Source organism: Hypanus sabinus, chromosome 14 (assembly GCF_030144855.1).
Source record: "Hypanus sabinus isolate sHypSab1 chromosome 14, sHypSab1.hap1, whole genome shotgun sequence".
Taxonomy (NCBI): domain Eukaryota; kingdom Metazoa; phylum Chordata; class Chondrichthyes; order Myliobatiformes; family Dasyatidae; genus Hypanus; species Hypanus sabinus.
The window spans coordinates 19,578,579-19,595,296 of record NC_082719.1 but is presented as its reverse complement, the minus strand read 5'-3'; the positions used below and the strand labels follow the sequence as shown (position 1 = coordinate 19,595,296).

At 42.3% G+C, this 16,718-nt stretch overlaps 1 protein-coding gene across 3 annotated transcripts in view; it reads left to right on the top strand.

The window, feature by feature from the left end:
• LOC132404582 (coiled-coil domain-containing protein 158-like) overlaps positions 1-16,718 on the top strand; it is a 175,785-nt gene that overhangs the window by 15,460 nt on the left and 143,607 nt on the right. For all 3 annotated transcript variants that reach the window (XM_059988841.1, XM_059988839.1, XM_059988838.1), the window contains exons 2-3: positions 9,529-9,633; positions 10,580-10,625. In XM_059988841.1, the coding sequence (XP_059844824.1) occupies positions 9,529-9,633; positions 10,580-10,625 (151 nt within the window). The remainder of the gene's footprint in view (positions 1-9,528; positions 9,634-10,579; positions 10,626-16,718) is intronic.

The window sequence follows — 16,718 nt, the reverse complement described above, 5'->3', positions numbered from 1 at the left end:
GATAAATCACCCAGTTTGATGAGATATATCTAGGCAAATCCTCCAGCCTTGACGAGTTTTATCTTAGTAAATCCTTCAGCCTTGATGAGATGTATCTAAGCTGCCATAGGAGGAAAGGGAGCAGATTGCTAGGGCCCTAGAAGAGATACTTAAGTCTTTGTTGTTCAAGATGAGATTGCCAGGTGACTGGAAGATAGCAAATATGAAAACTAATTGTAGAAGAACGGCAGGGAAAAGCCAGTTAATTACAGGTAGTCTAACATCACTGCTAGGGGGCAGACTAGTTTTCGCTGCAATTGGTAAAGCAGGAATTGGTTCAGTATAGTCAACAAGGATTTGGGTGGCATGGTAGTATAGTGGTTAGTTCATTGCTTTACAGTGCCATCTACCACCAATTATGGTCCAACTCCTACTGTCCAAAAGCTGTTTGTATGTTCTTCCTGTGACCTCTTGGTTTTCCTCCAGGTGCTCCAGTTTCCACCCACATTCCAGAGACATATGGGTTAGGTTTAGTAGGTTGTGGGTATGCTATGTTGGCACTAGAACCATGGCACACTTGCAGTCTGTTCCCAGCACATCATCGGACTGCATTGGTCATTGACGCAAAAGATGTTTTGATGTGACATGTGACAAATACAGCGAATCTCGATCGTAAGTGATTTGTCAGTGGAAGATCCTGTCTGACTAATTTAGTTGAGTTTTTTTGAAGAGGTAACTTACTTGATGGCATCAGCGCAAGTGGTGTGGTTTACATGGACTTTAATAAGTCCTTTGATAAAGCCTTGCAAGGAAAACTGCTCCAAAAGGTTGGAGCTCATGCATCCGAGGCAAATTGGATTCAAAATTGGCTTGGTAGTAAGGGACAGAAGATAATGCTGAGAGGGTTGCCTTTGTGTTTAGAAGCCTATGATCAGTGTTGTATCACGGGTCTTGTATTGGGACTCTTGCTCTTTGATTTGTATGTTGACTTCCATTTGAGTATAAGAGGTATGATTAGTGTGTTTGCATTTGGCTCAAACATTTGCAGTGGTGTTGTTAGTGAAGAGGGTAGGTTTAGACTGCAGAATGATACTGACCAGCATGTAGGTTGTGCAAGGCAATGGCAAATGGAACTTAATACGAGGTGATGTGGGTGACGTACATCATGAAAGGCTGTGGCCTAGAGATAGTGGGCAACAAAGGGACTTTGGTGCACTGGTGCAAAGATCCTAAAGGTGGCAGCAGAGGAAGACAGGATGATAACAAAGGCATAAATAATGCTGGTATTCATTAGCTGAGGTGCGGAATGTAAGTGCAGGGAGGTCTTGGTACCATTTGTAAAACATTGATTTGGCCACATCTGGATTACCATGCACAGTTCTGGTTATTACTGGAAAAAACTAAGAAATTGTGTGGACAGGCACCTCAAATGCCATCGATAAATTTGCCAAAAATAAAACTGTTGTTGGCAGAATCTCAGATGGTGGTGACATGGAGGCATACAGGAGTGACATTGATAAGCTGATTTGAGTGCTGTTACAGCAACAGCCTTGCACTTGATGTCAGTAAGGCGAAGGAATGGATTGTGGAAGAGGAAGTCAAAGGAACGTACCAGCAGTCCCCATCAAAGGGTCAGCAATGGAAAGGGTGGGCAGTTTCAACTTCTTGGATGTCAACACCTTTGAAGATCTATCTTGGGCCCAACATATTGATGCAATTACAGACAAGGCACATCAGATATATTTCATTAAGAATTTGAGGAAGATTGATATGTCACCAAAGACTCCTACAAATTTCTGCTAGATGTAATGTGGAGAGCATGCTAACTGGTTACATCTCTGTCTGGAATGGAGGGGCCGCTGTGTGTGTGTGCGCGCGTGCTCGCGCGCGCGCGCACACACACACACACACACACTGATAAGTTTGTGGCCTAATGTAGGAGTCAATTTTAGAAAACCTAGCACATTTATTTTTCAACATAGTCCCCTCCTACATTTACACTCAGTCCAGCAGTCGTGGAGTATACAGATCTTGGACCTCCAGAAAGTGTCCACAGATGGGTGATGGATAAGTTCGTGGCCTAAGGTAGAAGGAGATGAGTTATACAGCTCTCGTTACATACACATGCAGGTCAACTCTTTGAGTAATTATGCAGAAAATTTGAAGTTAATAACTCATTGGGGGTGATTGATAAGTTTGTGACCTAAGGTAGAAGGAGATGAGTTATTAACTTCAAGCTTTCTGCATAATCACTCAAAGAGTTGACCTGCATGTGCATGGAATGAGAGCTGTATAACAAATCTCTTTCTACCGTAGGCCACAAACTTATCAATCACGCCTGCTGTAGACACTTCCTGGAGGTCCAAGATCCGTATACTCCACGACTGCTGGACTAAGTGTGTAAATGTAGGAGGGGACTATGTTGAAAAATAAATGTGCTAGATTTTCTAAAATTGACTCAATCTATTTTAGGCCATCAACATATCAATCACCCCTTTTTTGTGTGTGTGTGCGTATATACACACACACACACACACTGTATATCCTATTGTGATTTTTAGTATTATGGACTGCTGTTGCAAAACAGCACTTTCCATGACATATGTCAGTTATATTAAACCTGTTTCTAAAATTGTACTGGAAAGTGTGCTGAGGATATTATCAGGTTATTCCCTGGGGTGGAATGTTTCAGTTATGGAGACCAATTGGATAGGCTGAGTCTTCTGGCTTTGGATCAAAGGAGGCTGAAGGGCACCTGTCAGAGTTAGAGATGAATTGTATAGATAATAAGAAACTCTTCCTGATGGCAGAGATGTCAACTACCAGAAAGCATATACATAAAATTGGAGATTGAGATTTGGCAGAAATCTGAGGCAGACTTTTTCTCCACCCAGAATGTGGTTGCAGTCTGAAGTTCACTGCCTACAAAAAGGGGTGGAGGCAGATACCCGGAACATTTTAAGACACAGCTGAACAAAAACTTGAAGTGCTGGTAAATGAAATTAGTATAGATGGTCAACATTGACAGGGTGGGCTGTAAGACTATCTTGGCACTACATGAATCTATGACTTGAGACTACATACGAGTCCTGTCATAGTTGTTATATGGTATATTTGGGAAAATAAGTAAAAAAAAGAAAATAGTCTATTGCCTGAAAGTAGTGTAGAGACTAAACATTCTGAACATTTCTTCCATATTCCTTTTTTTTGTAAACACGAGAAGCTCTGCAGATATTGGAAATCCAAAGCAATACACATAAAATGTTGGAGGAACTCAGCAGGTCCGGCAGCACTATGGAATGAATAGATAATCAACGTTTTGGGCCAAGACCCTTTTTCAGGACTGAGAAGAAAGGGGGAAGATGGCAGAATACCAAGGTGGAGGGAGGGGAAGGAGGCTAGCTGGAAGGTGATAGGTGAAGCCAGGTAGGTGAAAAGGTCAAGGGTTGGAGATGAAGGAATCTGATAGTAGAGTAGACCACAGGAGAAAGGGAAGGAGGAGTGGGAAGTATTAGGCAAGTGAGAAGAGGTAAAAGGTCAAAGTGGGGAACTGGAGTCCACCCAGACGGAATATAAGTTGTGGTGTATGTTCCATAGCCCATTTCCTACATGTAATTGTGAGGGTTTTGTTTTTTTCCCATGGGATGTGCAGGAGTATTTGAGGGGTGATGGGATGGTTCACTGATTTATTTCAGCATTCTGCATTCGTCTTCCTCTGAGCATGGTTACAACAATGATGGGTCGTTGGGTAGGAAATTTGGAATTCAGGGGCTTTATGCTGTGGCTGAGATCTTTATTTAGAGAATTGGGAAAACAAAGAGCCAAAAGCCAGGATTCTTCCCCTGCCACTGCTGACTGAAGACACGGCAAGTGATGGTTGGAGAATTTGAGAAGAAATCAAGGTAGAAAATTGATGTTACATTGGGGATATTACTTTAGGGGTGTCCAGTTAAATGTGTCCTTAATTCTGTACTAATTCATGAATTCGCAGGTTCAAAATAATTTTATGGTCATATGTTGCTATGAATCACAAGCTGATTATTCTTTGTTACCTATGTCATAATACCCCATTACACCATAGTCACTGCACCATTTTTGTAGGCTTTTGCCACATTCATCGAGCAGTGACGGTAAGAATCTCTTCTCACCTTTTAAGCTTGTTTGCATCAACATCTACACAAAGAAGTAAAATTACTAATTACCAATTGTTAATTAATGTCATTTGAAGTTATTGATTTTAAAATTAAACCTTTTCTGTTCTTCACTACAGTGATGGATTTGTTTTGCAACTGAAGTGTTCCTCACTTAAATTTTAAATTCAGTTGTTTTGTTGACTTGCATATTAAAGTTTACCAAACTTGCTGAGTTTATTGACAATGCACTCTTTTATATGTGATGGAATCACTCAAAGTCTATTAGCAAAATACCAGCATATTGTTTTAAAGCTTTTTAATAATTGCTTTTCTTAATGTATGGGGGCTTTAATACTGCAGCAGTAAGTGATTGTGCATGGGGAGGTATTGCAGATTTTTCTCACAATCTGAAGGTTTAGACCAGAAAAATTTGTTTTATAAAATTATTGTTTGCTGGTGAGGATGCATTTCTGGTACAGACATGGTTGTACTAAGTTCATAAATTCAGGAACTGTTGTGGGCCGAGAGAATCATAGCACGTCACACTTGTGTCAGAACATAGTAGAGTACAGGACAGGAACAGGCCATTCAGCCCACAATGTTGTGTCAAACCAGATAAAAAGCAAATCCGAAACACCAGAACACTAATCCACGTCCTCATCCTTCCACCCTCCTTATCTATATGTGCCCATCCAAATGTCTTTTAAAAGCTTCTAATGTATTTGTCTCTATCACCATACCAGGCAACACATTCCCGGCATTCATAGCACTCTGAGTAAAAAGCTTACCCTTCACATCTCCCTTGAATCTACCCCCTCTAATCTGCAATACATGCCCTCTGGTATTAGACACTTCAACCCTGGGAAACATACACTCTCTCTCCACTTTATGCCTCTTATATTCATATAAATCTCTATCAGACCTCTCTTCAGCCTGTGCTGCTCCAGAGAAAGCCATCCAAGTTTAACCTCTAATGACAGCACATGCCCTGTAAACCAGGCAGCATCCTGTTGAACCTCTGCAGAGCCTCAACATTCTTCCTTTAAGTGGGGCAACTAGAACTGTATGCAATTCTCCAGATGTGGCCTTACCAAAGTTTTATAATGTTGCAACTTAACCTACTGACTTCTGAACTCAATGTCTCGACTAATAAAAGCAAGCATTTCATAAGCCTTCTTAAGCACCTTATCAACCTGTGTAGCCACTTTCAAGGAGCTATGAACTGGATCCCAAGATCTCTCTGCTCCACCACACTGTTAATGACCGTGTCCTTAACAGTGTACTGTCTCCTTGATTTGCCCTATTGAGGTGTAACTTCTCACACTTATCTTGGTTAAACTGCATCTGCCATTTCTCCACCCATATCTGCAACTGATCTATATTGTGCTGTATTCTTTGCCAGTCTTCTACACTATCCACAACTCCATTAGTCTTGGTATCGTCTGAAAACTTACTAACCCACCCGTCCACATGTTCATCCAGGTCATTTATATACATCGCAAACAGCAGAGGTCCCAATTGAGTTTCCTGTGGAACTCCTCTAATCTCAGACCTCCAGCTCAAATAAATCCCTTCAACCACTACCCTCTGATTTCTACGCGCAAGCCACTTTTGAATCCAAACAGCCAATTCGCCACAAATCCCATGCATCTTAATTTACTGATTAACCTCCCATGAAGGACTCTGTCAAACTCCTCACTAAAATCCATGTAGACAACATCCACTGTTCTACCCTCACCAGTCTCTCTCGTCACCTTGTCAAAAAACTCAATCAAGTTGGTAAGGTAAGGCATGACCTGCCCTGCACAAAGCCATGCTGGCTCTCCCTAATTAGGCTGTGGGTTTCCAAATGCATACATATACTCTCCGTAAGGACTTTCTCTAGGAATTTCCCAACAACTGAAGTAAGATTTACTAGTCTTTTATTCCCAGGATTTTCCCTTCTTAAGTGGACATACAGCATTAGCCACACGCCAGTCCTCTGAGACCTTGCCTGTGGCCCAGCAATTTTGACTCGTGTGTCCTTTTATAACCTGTGGTAAATCCCATTAGGCCCTGGGGGCTTACCCACCTTAATACTCCTTAGGAGGCCCAACACTTCCTTCTCCTTGACCTCTAAATGCTATAACACATTTATACACTCAGCACTGATCTCCTGGTCCTCCCTATCCTTTTCCTTGGTAAGTACTGAAACAAAGTACTCATTAAGTCCCTTATTCTCATTCCAAGCAAATGTTCGCCCTTATATCCTGGAGTGGTCCCACCCTCTCCTTAGTTAACCTTTTACTCTTGATCAATGTTTAGAATGCCTCTGGGATTCACCTTAATCCTACTTGCCAAGGACATGTCTTGGCCCCTCCTGGCTTTCTTAATTCCCTTCTTTAGTTCCTTTCTAGCTTATTTATACTCCTCATATGTTTCATTTGATCCTAACTTCCAAAGCTTTACACACTTTTCCTTTTTCTTCTTGGCTAAATTTGTCACCTCTCTGGACATCCAAGGCGCTCTCATCTTTCCATCCCTGTCTTTCCTTCTAACAGGAATAAATCTTTCCTGTACTCTGTGCAATTGATCTTTAAACACCCTCTAGATGCCTGATATTGACTTGCCAGAGAAAAGATGTTCCCAGTTAACGCTTCTTAGTTCTTGCCTAATGCCGTTGTAATTTGTTCTACTTCAGCTTAAAACTCTCCCACAAGGACCACATCGATAAAGACCTTATCGATAGCTATCCTGAAAGTTAAGGAGTCACTGTTCCCCTAACTGTGCATCCTCTGAAGGGTCAGTCACCTGGCCAGGCTCATTAGCCAACACATGGTCCAGTACAGCCCCTCCTTTCATTGGACCATCCATATATTGATTTAAGAAACCTTCCTGGATACGCTTAACAATTCTGCCCCGTCCGAGCCCTTTACACTAAGAAAGTCCCAGTTTATATTAGGGAAGTTGAAATCCCCCTCCAGTGACAACCCTATTATTTTTACACATTTCCTTAATCTGAATACTTATTTGTTCCTCAGTCACAGTGGCTTTCAGGGGGTCTGTAGTATAATCCCATCAATGTGATTACACCCTGTTTCACTCAAATAGACCCAGTGTCTGACCCCTCCATTATGTCCCCTTTGAGTGCAGCTTTGATATTGTCCCTCTCTAGTAGTGCAAATCCACCCCCACTTTTACTTCCTTCTCTATCTTTTCTAAAATTTTGAAAATCTGGTACATTAATCACCCATTCCTGCCCCTCCTCAACCTAGTTTCAATAATGGATACAACATCATGGTTCCATGTACTGATCTATGCCCTAAGTTCATCACCCTTGCCCGTAATACCCCTAGCATTAAAACATACACACTTCAAGCTATCTGACTCATTATACCTGTTATTTGGATTTTGCGTTTCAGTACTTTCTCTGATGTCTACCTTCTTATCTGATCCTTCCCTTACTGACCTGGGGCTCCGGTTCCTCCCCCCCTACAAAACTAGTTTAAACTCCCCTGAGTTGCAGCCAGGATATTAGTTCACCTCTAGTTCAGGTACGACACATCCCTCTTGTAAAGGTCATCCATTCCTCAGAGAAGGTTCCAATGATCCATGAACTTGAAACCCTATCCCCTGCACCAACCTCTGCAGCCACTCATTGATACATGCTATTACCCTTTTCGTACCTGCATAAACCCGAGGCATAGGGAGTAATCCGGAGATTATAACCTTGGAGGTCCTTTTCTTCAGCCTCTTTCCTAGCTGTGTAGGACCTCTTCCCTTTATCTACCAGTCATTGGTGGCAATATACACCATGACCTCTGGCTGTTGCCCATCCACCTCGAGAAAATCCTACAACCATTCCAATACATCATGGACCCTTAGCACCAGGGAGGCAACACACCATCCTGGTGTCTATTCTGAGGCCACAGAATTTCCTTTCTATCACCCTAACTATTGTGTCCCTTATAACCAACTCACTGCCTGACTTTACCCTTTCCTGTTAAGGCTCAGAGCTAGCCAGAGCACCACCAGCCTGGCAGCTGCTGTTGCCATGATCTGATGGGTCATTCCACCCCCCAGCAGTTTCCAAAGGAGTATGCTCATTGCTGAGGGTAATGGCCACAGGGGAATCCTGTACTGACTCCTTAATTCCCTTATCTTTCCTGGTAGTCACCCATCTACTGTCCAAAGTCTGTACTCTAGGTATGACCACCTCTTCAAAAGTCTCATCTATAATATCTTCAGCCTCCTGTATGGTCCTGAGTACATCCAACTTCAGCTCCAACTCCTTGACCCCGTCAGGTGCTGAAGCTGGGTGCACTTACCACTGATGCAGTCATCAGGGAAACTGTCAGGAATCCTGAATTCCCACATCTGACAAAGGGGCATTCCATCTTGACAACTCTTTACTAAAACCGAAAAAGGCTGGCCTCTTCTTAACTATACCTACACCTGCTGACATTGCAGCCTCCACACTCTTTATTGCTGGCACACTCCAACAATGGCCATTCTCTGCGCCTGTGCAGTCCGTAAAGACAGGCCTTGCCCAAATCTGCTCCTTTTGTACTCTGTCCTGACTTCTGTTGGGCTCTGTCCCAATATACACTCTACTTGCTTGGGCCACCGAGAAAAGACGAGCTTTAACTGAGTCTGCTCTTTTTATATTCGCAGTCCTAGCTTCGGTAGGACTCTGAAACCTACCTACAAAGGCCCTTGATTATCAATACCATACAGTATTCAAAATCTCCAAATTTTGTGCTAAGCTGGTTGAAAGCTCCTCATATTTGAAGCTCATTGTTACATAGTTGCGGAATTTTTACCTGCTTTTGCCAGTTCTTTCAAAATGCAAGCAATATCCCTTTCTTCCTAACCACTCTCTTCCTCACCCACCATCCCTTGCTGTCCCCTTTTTCTTCTCGTGCTTTTTCTCTTCTCTGTTCTTTCTGTCCTTTTTTCTTCCTCTCTTTCACCTTCTCCCTCCTCTCACTTCCTATCGATTGTCTTTCATACTTTCTCTCTCCATTGTCTTTGTGTGCTTGGAGAGAGGATTCACATGGTGTTAGAATAGCCACGAGTCATTTTTGACCTGTGAAATTTTGCCCAACAAGACATTTTCAGGAGTATATGGCAACATGCACAAAATGCTGGAGAAATATGTGTGTTGCTTAGTGTTTCCAGCATTTGCAGAATTTTTCGTGTTTATGATTTCCAGGAGTATATTCCTTTTGCAAATTGAATATTGAACTGCTTCTTTTCACCTTTACACTCATGTTTCTTCATTGAAACTTTATTTTTGCAATGGGTGAATTAATGTAAAGGGAGATTAACCTAGGAAGTAAGAGCAAAGGGATACATACAGTCTGTAGGACAACAAATGAAAGGGTACCACTGTGAATGTGTTTCTATGTATGATTATAATGTTGATTGATTCCAGGGGCTGCTGGTGGACATTTATCATCTCCTGACTCTCAGTCTTGTCGGTCTAGTCTGCATGCCTCAGAATCTGGAAACAAAGCATTAACATCATGTAAATATAACAGTAAGTGTGTGTATTATTGATGTCTCTTGGATTGTTTTAATGTGCATTTGAGCACCTCTGCAACACTAATCATTGCAATGGGACTGTTATGTAGGATGTGGAGGAAAGATCATAAGACACATTGTGCGATTTTTCTTTTCCACCAATTCTGATCTCTATTTAACTTTTTTGGATTAACAATGTAATAATACATCATGTCATTTTATAATTGGATTTGTTTTCTGCACAGTAGAATTATTAGACTTGGATTACCTTCTATGGAATATTACCTACAAAGCATTTCATTTAAATTTTTGAGACATTGCATTTGTACGTGTGCCTCCTGTGCTACCTCAGTTTCCACAACAATGACAGAACCCAAACTGCCAACAGTATATCTTTGTACACCTTACTATTAGCAGGAACTTGAGTAATTGCCAAATCAATCAGCTCGAAGAGGCACAAATGAGAGGAGAGAGTAGGTAGCCAGAACTCTAACCTCTGGTGTGTCACCTTCTGTTCTCCATTTTGCTCTCCAATAGTTCAATATTTATTAAGCACATTAAGGACAACCAAGTAAAATTCCCTTCCAAAATCAGACAGTGAACGTCTGTGCATGTTCTATGCTCAGGTGTCATCCAGTCTGCATGTCTTCGATGTTGAGCATAACTTTTGAGAAAAATAAAGGCTTTAAAATCACTAGAGCTTGAAAATTACAGAGGATGGTGGTGAAGATGTTACTTTTACATTTTTTTTCTAACAATCAGAACTGCAAACAATTTGAACGTTACTCAGAAGGCTTAATGTTTTTGAATGTACATTTTGAAATAATTTTTTATGTATGTTGTATTGATCAGATTCAGATACATTTAGCAATGTAGGAAAATTATTTCCAAATTCTTGTACAAGTTAATTAAAATTGTGTAATTATTGTGACAATTATGTAAATATTAGATTTCCTTTTTAGATATTTCTACTACTGAACGATCGAGCAAGAACTTGGAGGAATTAAGGTTAGTTCATGAAATATAAACAGAACAGAACTGTCTTTGCTAACAGAATAATGTATTGTCGGTCCCATATACAGTAGATTATATTTTCTCATCCAAAAGCAGAAATGCTAAAAGAAATTTGCCTCAGATTTTTTACAGTCTCACCAATAGTTAGAATGATGTGCAATCCAACACATGAACTAATCTGTGGCGCTCACAGGTGTACAGCTTTAGGAGGTTGAAGTCCAGCACATGAACTGTACAGTGGCTCTTACAGGGAGTACGACATTAGGAGATAGTGAGTTTGAAACTTAATTTCCGATCTATTAATGTGAATGAGCACCAATCACAAGCATTTTGTAATTTACAAGGTACAGTCTTCTTTATGTATACTGGATCAACAGTCAACCTCTACACAATTTTCCATTTGCATTCCAAGAGGGGAGTTTTCTTTAGTATTTGATAGAGTTTTTAAAGGTATTGCATAATTTTGTTTAAATTTCACAGTTCTTCACATCCAAATGGGGGCTGAAAAATGATGTTATATGTACTTTCAAGGTTGCAAGTATTAGATCATTTGTCATTTGCTTTTGACATTTTAAAGATTCTGAACTATATTAACAAAACAATATGAGTGGTTCACAAAATGCTGGTGGAACACAGCAAGCCAGGCAGCATCTATAGGAAAAAGTACAGTGGACGTTTCAGGCTGAGACCCTTCGTCAGGACTAACTGAAAGAAAAGGTAGTAAGAGATATCAAAGTGGGAAGGAGAGGGGGAAATCTGAAATGATAGGAGAAGACAGGAGGGGGAGGGATGAAGCTAAGAACTGGAAAGTTGATTGGCAAAAGGGATACAGAGCTGGAGAAGGGAAAGGACCATGGGACAGGAGGCCGAGGGAGAAAGAAAGGGGGAGGGGAGCACCAGAGGGAGATGGAGAACAGGCAAGAAGTGATTGTGAGAGGGGCAGAGAGAGCAAAAAAGGGGGGAGAATAATAAATAAGGGATGGGGTAAGAAGGGGAGGAGGGGCATTAACGGAAGTTAGAGAAATCAATGTTCATGCCTTCAACTCTGAGGCAGAGTGCTCTGTCCTCAGTAAAGGCCTAACTTTTGTCCCCCTTTGCCCACACCTCAGCGAGTTCCGTGTATGCCATGACGCTGACCTCTTCTTCCGCCGGCTCTGTCTTCGAGCCTATTTCTTCAGCAAGTACTCTCCCACCCCCACCAATGACCCCTTCTCCCATCTTCAACCCTCCTGCTCATCATGGACAACCCGCTGTGGTCTTCTGCCTGCTCTAGGTCTTCTTATTGCTAACTGCCGATGGGACATCAACCGAATTGACTTCACCACACCTGTTCCAATTCCAACCTCACTCCTTCCGAACGCTCTGTTCTCCACTCCCTCCACACCAATCCTAAGCTTACTATAAAACCTGCCGTTAAGGAGGGCGCTGTTGTAGTCTGGTGTACTGACCTCTACCTTGCCAAGGCACAGCGACAACTTGCTGATACCTCCTCTTATTTACCCCTCGATCATGACCCCACTAAGGAGCACTAGGCCACTGTTCTCCCACACCATCACCAACCTTGCCAGCTCTGGAGATCTCCCATCCACTGCCACGAACCTCATAGTTCCCACACCCCGCACTTCCCGTTTCTACCCCCTACCCAAGATCCACAAACCTGCTGTCCAGGTAGGCCCATTGACTCAGCTTTCTCCTGCCCCACTGAACTAATTTCTGTGTACTTCGACACTGTATTATCCCCCTTTGTTCAATCCCTTCCCACCTATGTTCGTGACACTTCTCACGCTTTGCATTTTTTCAATTATTTTAAGTTCACTGGCCCCCACCGCCTTATTTTCACCATGGATGTCCAGTCCCTATATACCTCCATACCCCACCAGGAAGGTCTCAAAGCTCTCTGCTTCTTTTTGGATTCCAGACCTAACCAGTTCCCCTCTACCACCACTCTCCTCCGTCTAGTGGAATTAGTCCTTACTCTCAATAATTTCTCCTTTGGCTCCTCCCACTTCCTCTAAACCAAGGGTGTAGCCATGGGCACCCGTATGGGTCCCAGTTATGCCTGCTTTTTTGTTGGCTTTGTGGAGTAGTCCATGTTCCAAGCCTATATGGGTATCTGTCCCCCTCTTTTCCTTCGCTACATCAACAACTGCATTGGCGCTGCCTCCTGCACTTGACTTCATTAACTTTGCCTCCAACTTTCACCCTGCCCTCAAATTTACCTGGTCCATTTCCGACACCTCCCTCCCCTTTCTTGATCTTTCTGTCTCCATCTTTGGAGACGGCTCATCTACTGATATCTACTATAAGCCTACAGACTCTCACAGCTTCCTGGACTATTCCTCTTCCCACCCTGTCTCTTGCAAAAATGCCATCTCCTTCTCGTAATTTCTCTGTCTCCGCCACATCTGCTCTCAGGATGAGGCTTTTCATCCCAGGACGAAGGAGATGTCTTCCTTTTTTAAACAAAGGGGCTTCCCTTCCTCCACCATCAATTCAAACGCATCTCTCCCATTTCACGCACATCTGCTCACCCCATCCTCCTGCCACCCCACTCGGGATAGGATTCCCCTTGTCCTCACCTACCACCCCACCAGCCTCTGGGTCCAACATATAATCCTCTGTAACTTCAGCCACCTCCAACGGGATCCCACTACCAAGCACATCTTTCCCTCCCCGCCCCCTTTCTGCTTTCCATAGGGATTGCTCCCTACGCGACTCCCTTGTCTACTCGTCCCCCCCCACCCCTTCCCACCGATCTCCCTCCTGGCACTTATCCTTGTAAGCGGAACAAGTGCTACACCTGCTCTTATACTTGCTCCCTCACCACCATTCAGGGCCCCAGACAGTCAATCCAGGTGAGGTGACACTTCACCCATGAGTCGGCTGGTGTGATATACTGCGTCTGGTGCTCCTGGTGCGGCCTTCTATATATTGGTGAGACCCAACATAGACTGGGAGATCATTTTGCTGAACACCTATGCTCTGTCTGCCAGAGAAAGCAGGATCTCCCAGTGGCCACACATTTTAATTCCACGTCCCATTCCCATTCTGATATATCTATCCATGGCCTCCTCTACTGTCAAGATGAAGCCATACTTAGGTTGGAGGAACAACACCTGATATTCCGTCTGGGTAGCCTCTAACCTAATGGCATGAACATTGATTTCTCTAACTTCCATTGATGCCCCTCCTCCTCTTCTTACCCCATCCCTTATTTATTATTCCCCTCCCTTTTTTTTCTCTCTACCCCTCTCACAATCACTCCTTGCCTGTCCTCCATCTCCCTCTGGTGCTCCCCTCCCCCTTTCTTTCTCCTTAGGCCCTGTCCCATGATCTTTTCCCTTCTCCAGCTCTGTATCCCTTTTGCCAATCAACTTCCCAGCTCTTAGCTTTATCCCTCCCCCTCCTGTCTTCTCCTATCATCTTAGATATCCCCCTCCCCTCCCACTTTCATATCTCTTACTATCTTTTCTTTCAGTTAGTTCTGATGAAGGGTCTCGGCCCGAACCATCAACTGTACTTCTTCCTGTAGATGCTGCCTGGCCTGCTGCCTTCCATGAATGGTTCAATATTGCTGCACTTTAGCTCAAGTTCAGGGTTAATTATCATTCAACCACACATGAATACAGCCAAATTAAATAGCGTTCCTTTGGGACCAAGATGCAAAACACAGTACCAATAGTCATACACAGCACAAGGTACATATAACAACTATCTGTCCTCAATTTCTGTTACTTTCTCTAACTGACTGCGCTGGTTTTAAAATAGACATGCTGTGATGCATCAGAACCAAAACCTCGAATAGGCTTGCACAGAAGTTTTGATTTCAAAACTATTAGATCATGATAGCTGAATGTTGGAAAATATGTCAATAACAATAACAGTATGAATTCATATAGAGCCTTTGCTATAGAGAGAATTCAATAAAAATGCTGCTGAGTTGAAAAGATATGGTAAGGTTAATTGAAAGCTTGAGAAAAAAAAAGTTCAAGGAATGGCCTTAAAGGAGGGGGGAGAGCTGAAGATGTGGAGAAGTTGCTGGAATATAGGCCATAGACTGCCAAAAGTGGAATGACAATGTATAGAAAGGAACGCGTGCCAGAGATGTTACAGTGAAGTTCATGGAATTTTTTTTGGATTGCAGAAAGTTGTGGAGGTGGGGAGAGGCAAAGTCATGAAGAGCTGAAGAATGAAAATTTCAAATTGGCTCTTAACTGTTTATTGATCAGCAGAAGGTTAATGAGTGAGCAGAATGTTGTGCTACGGATTAGGACACAGGTGGTGGAGTTTTTGGGTGATGGATATATGCCAGGAAAACATTTAAGCAGTTGAGACCAGTGATGATGAAAATATGGACAGAATTCTCAATGGAGAGTGTTAGTTGATAGTCAGTGGTATGAGTTAGTTGAGTGTTGTTACCAAGGTGGAATCAAATTGCCTTTCTGATTATATGTCATGGTTGAAATTTCTGTCTGTTACTTCTTGCATTTCTGTGATTTCAAGTCGCATAGCAGACTGTGATCCAGGAATTGAGACACAGAGTAAGCTCCAATGAGGACGGAGAATTGAAATGAATGATAATATCAAATCAGGATCAGAAATTACAATAAAGATTGAGTTGAGAGGTAAAACAAGAAATAAGAAAATATTTGATATTTTAATGAATCTCAGATATCTGTAGCCTTTTTCACTTATTCTAAAGGTAAAGTCCTGCTCCAGAAACCAGTCAGCAATTTGAGGCAAGCATATTTAGTGTAGCATCATCAAGGCAGCCGCTTTAAACAGAAGCTCTAAATGCATGTCAGGTGGAACTAAACGAACTTTTAGTTCAGGTTTGCTAGAGCTGTTCCAGAGGATTAAAACTAATTTAGCAGGAGGATTGGAACTGGAGTGATAGTGCTGAGGTTAAGGTAGTTAGTTGGTTTACAAACAGAGGCAGTGTCCAATGAGACTGTTAGCAAGGAGAGGCTGATGATAGGGTAAAATTGCTGTCAACAGAATGAGTTGCAATGTACAAGGCAGACAAAATTGAAAAGGGTGAATACAGGTCTGAATGTTTTATATTTGCATGTGCAAAATAGATTTTTATTCAAGGATACCTGTAGTATTGAAAGGACAGGCAGGTAGGCGGGGTGGGGGGTATGGCTGTGCTGGTAAAAACTGAAATCACCTCATTAGAAAGCAGTTGCATAAGGTTGAAAGATGTTGAATCATTGTGGATAGAGCTAAGGAACGGTAAGGGTAAAAAGAGAGTTATACATAGACCCACAAACAGTAATAAAGATGTAGTCTAAATACAACTGGAGATAGAAAATGCATCCCAAAAGGAAAAAGCTGCAATGGTCATGAGGAATTTCAATAACCAGGTAGATTAGAAAAATCAGGTTGATTCTGAATCCCAAAATGGGGAATTTCTAGAATGCCTACGAGGTAGCTTTACAGAGCAGCTTGTGGTTGAGCCCACTAAGGGATCTACTATTCTGAACTGGGATCGCCTATTCTGGACTTTGTGCAATGAATTGGAATTGATTAGAGAGGTTAAGGCAAAAGAACCCTTAGAGGGTCAGTGATCATAATATGATAGAATTCACCCTGCAATTTGAAAATGAGATGCTGAAGTCAGATGTATCAGTATTATAGTAAAGGGAATTACAGATGCATGTGACAGGAGTTAGACAGAGTTGACTGAAAAAGAGCATTGGCAGGAATGACTACAGACTTGCTGGACTTTCTGGGAGTAATTCGGAAGGCACAAGATATATATATCCCAAAGAGGAAGAAGTATTCTAAAGGCAGGATGACACAACCGTGGCTGATGAGAAGTCAAAGCCAACATAGAAGCCAAAGAGTATAATAGAGTTAAAAATTAGTGGGAAGTTGGAGGATTGGGAAGCTTTAAAAGACCCAACAGAAGGCAACTAAAAACAAATCAATAAAGATAGAATGCAAAAGTAAGCTGGCCAGTAGTAGTAAAGCAACACACACAAAATGCTGGTGGAACACAGCAGGCCGGGCAGCATCTATAGAGAGAAGCACTGTCGATGTTTCGGGCCGAGACCCTTAGTCAGGATGGACAGTAGTTTCTTC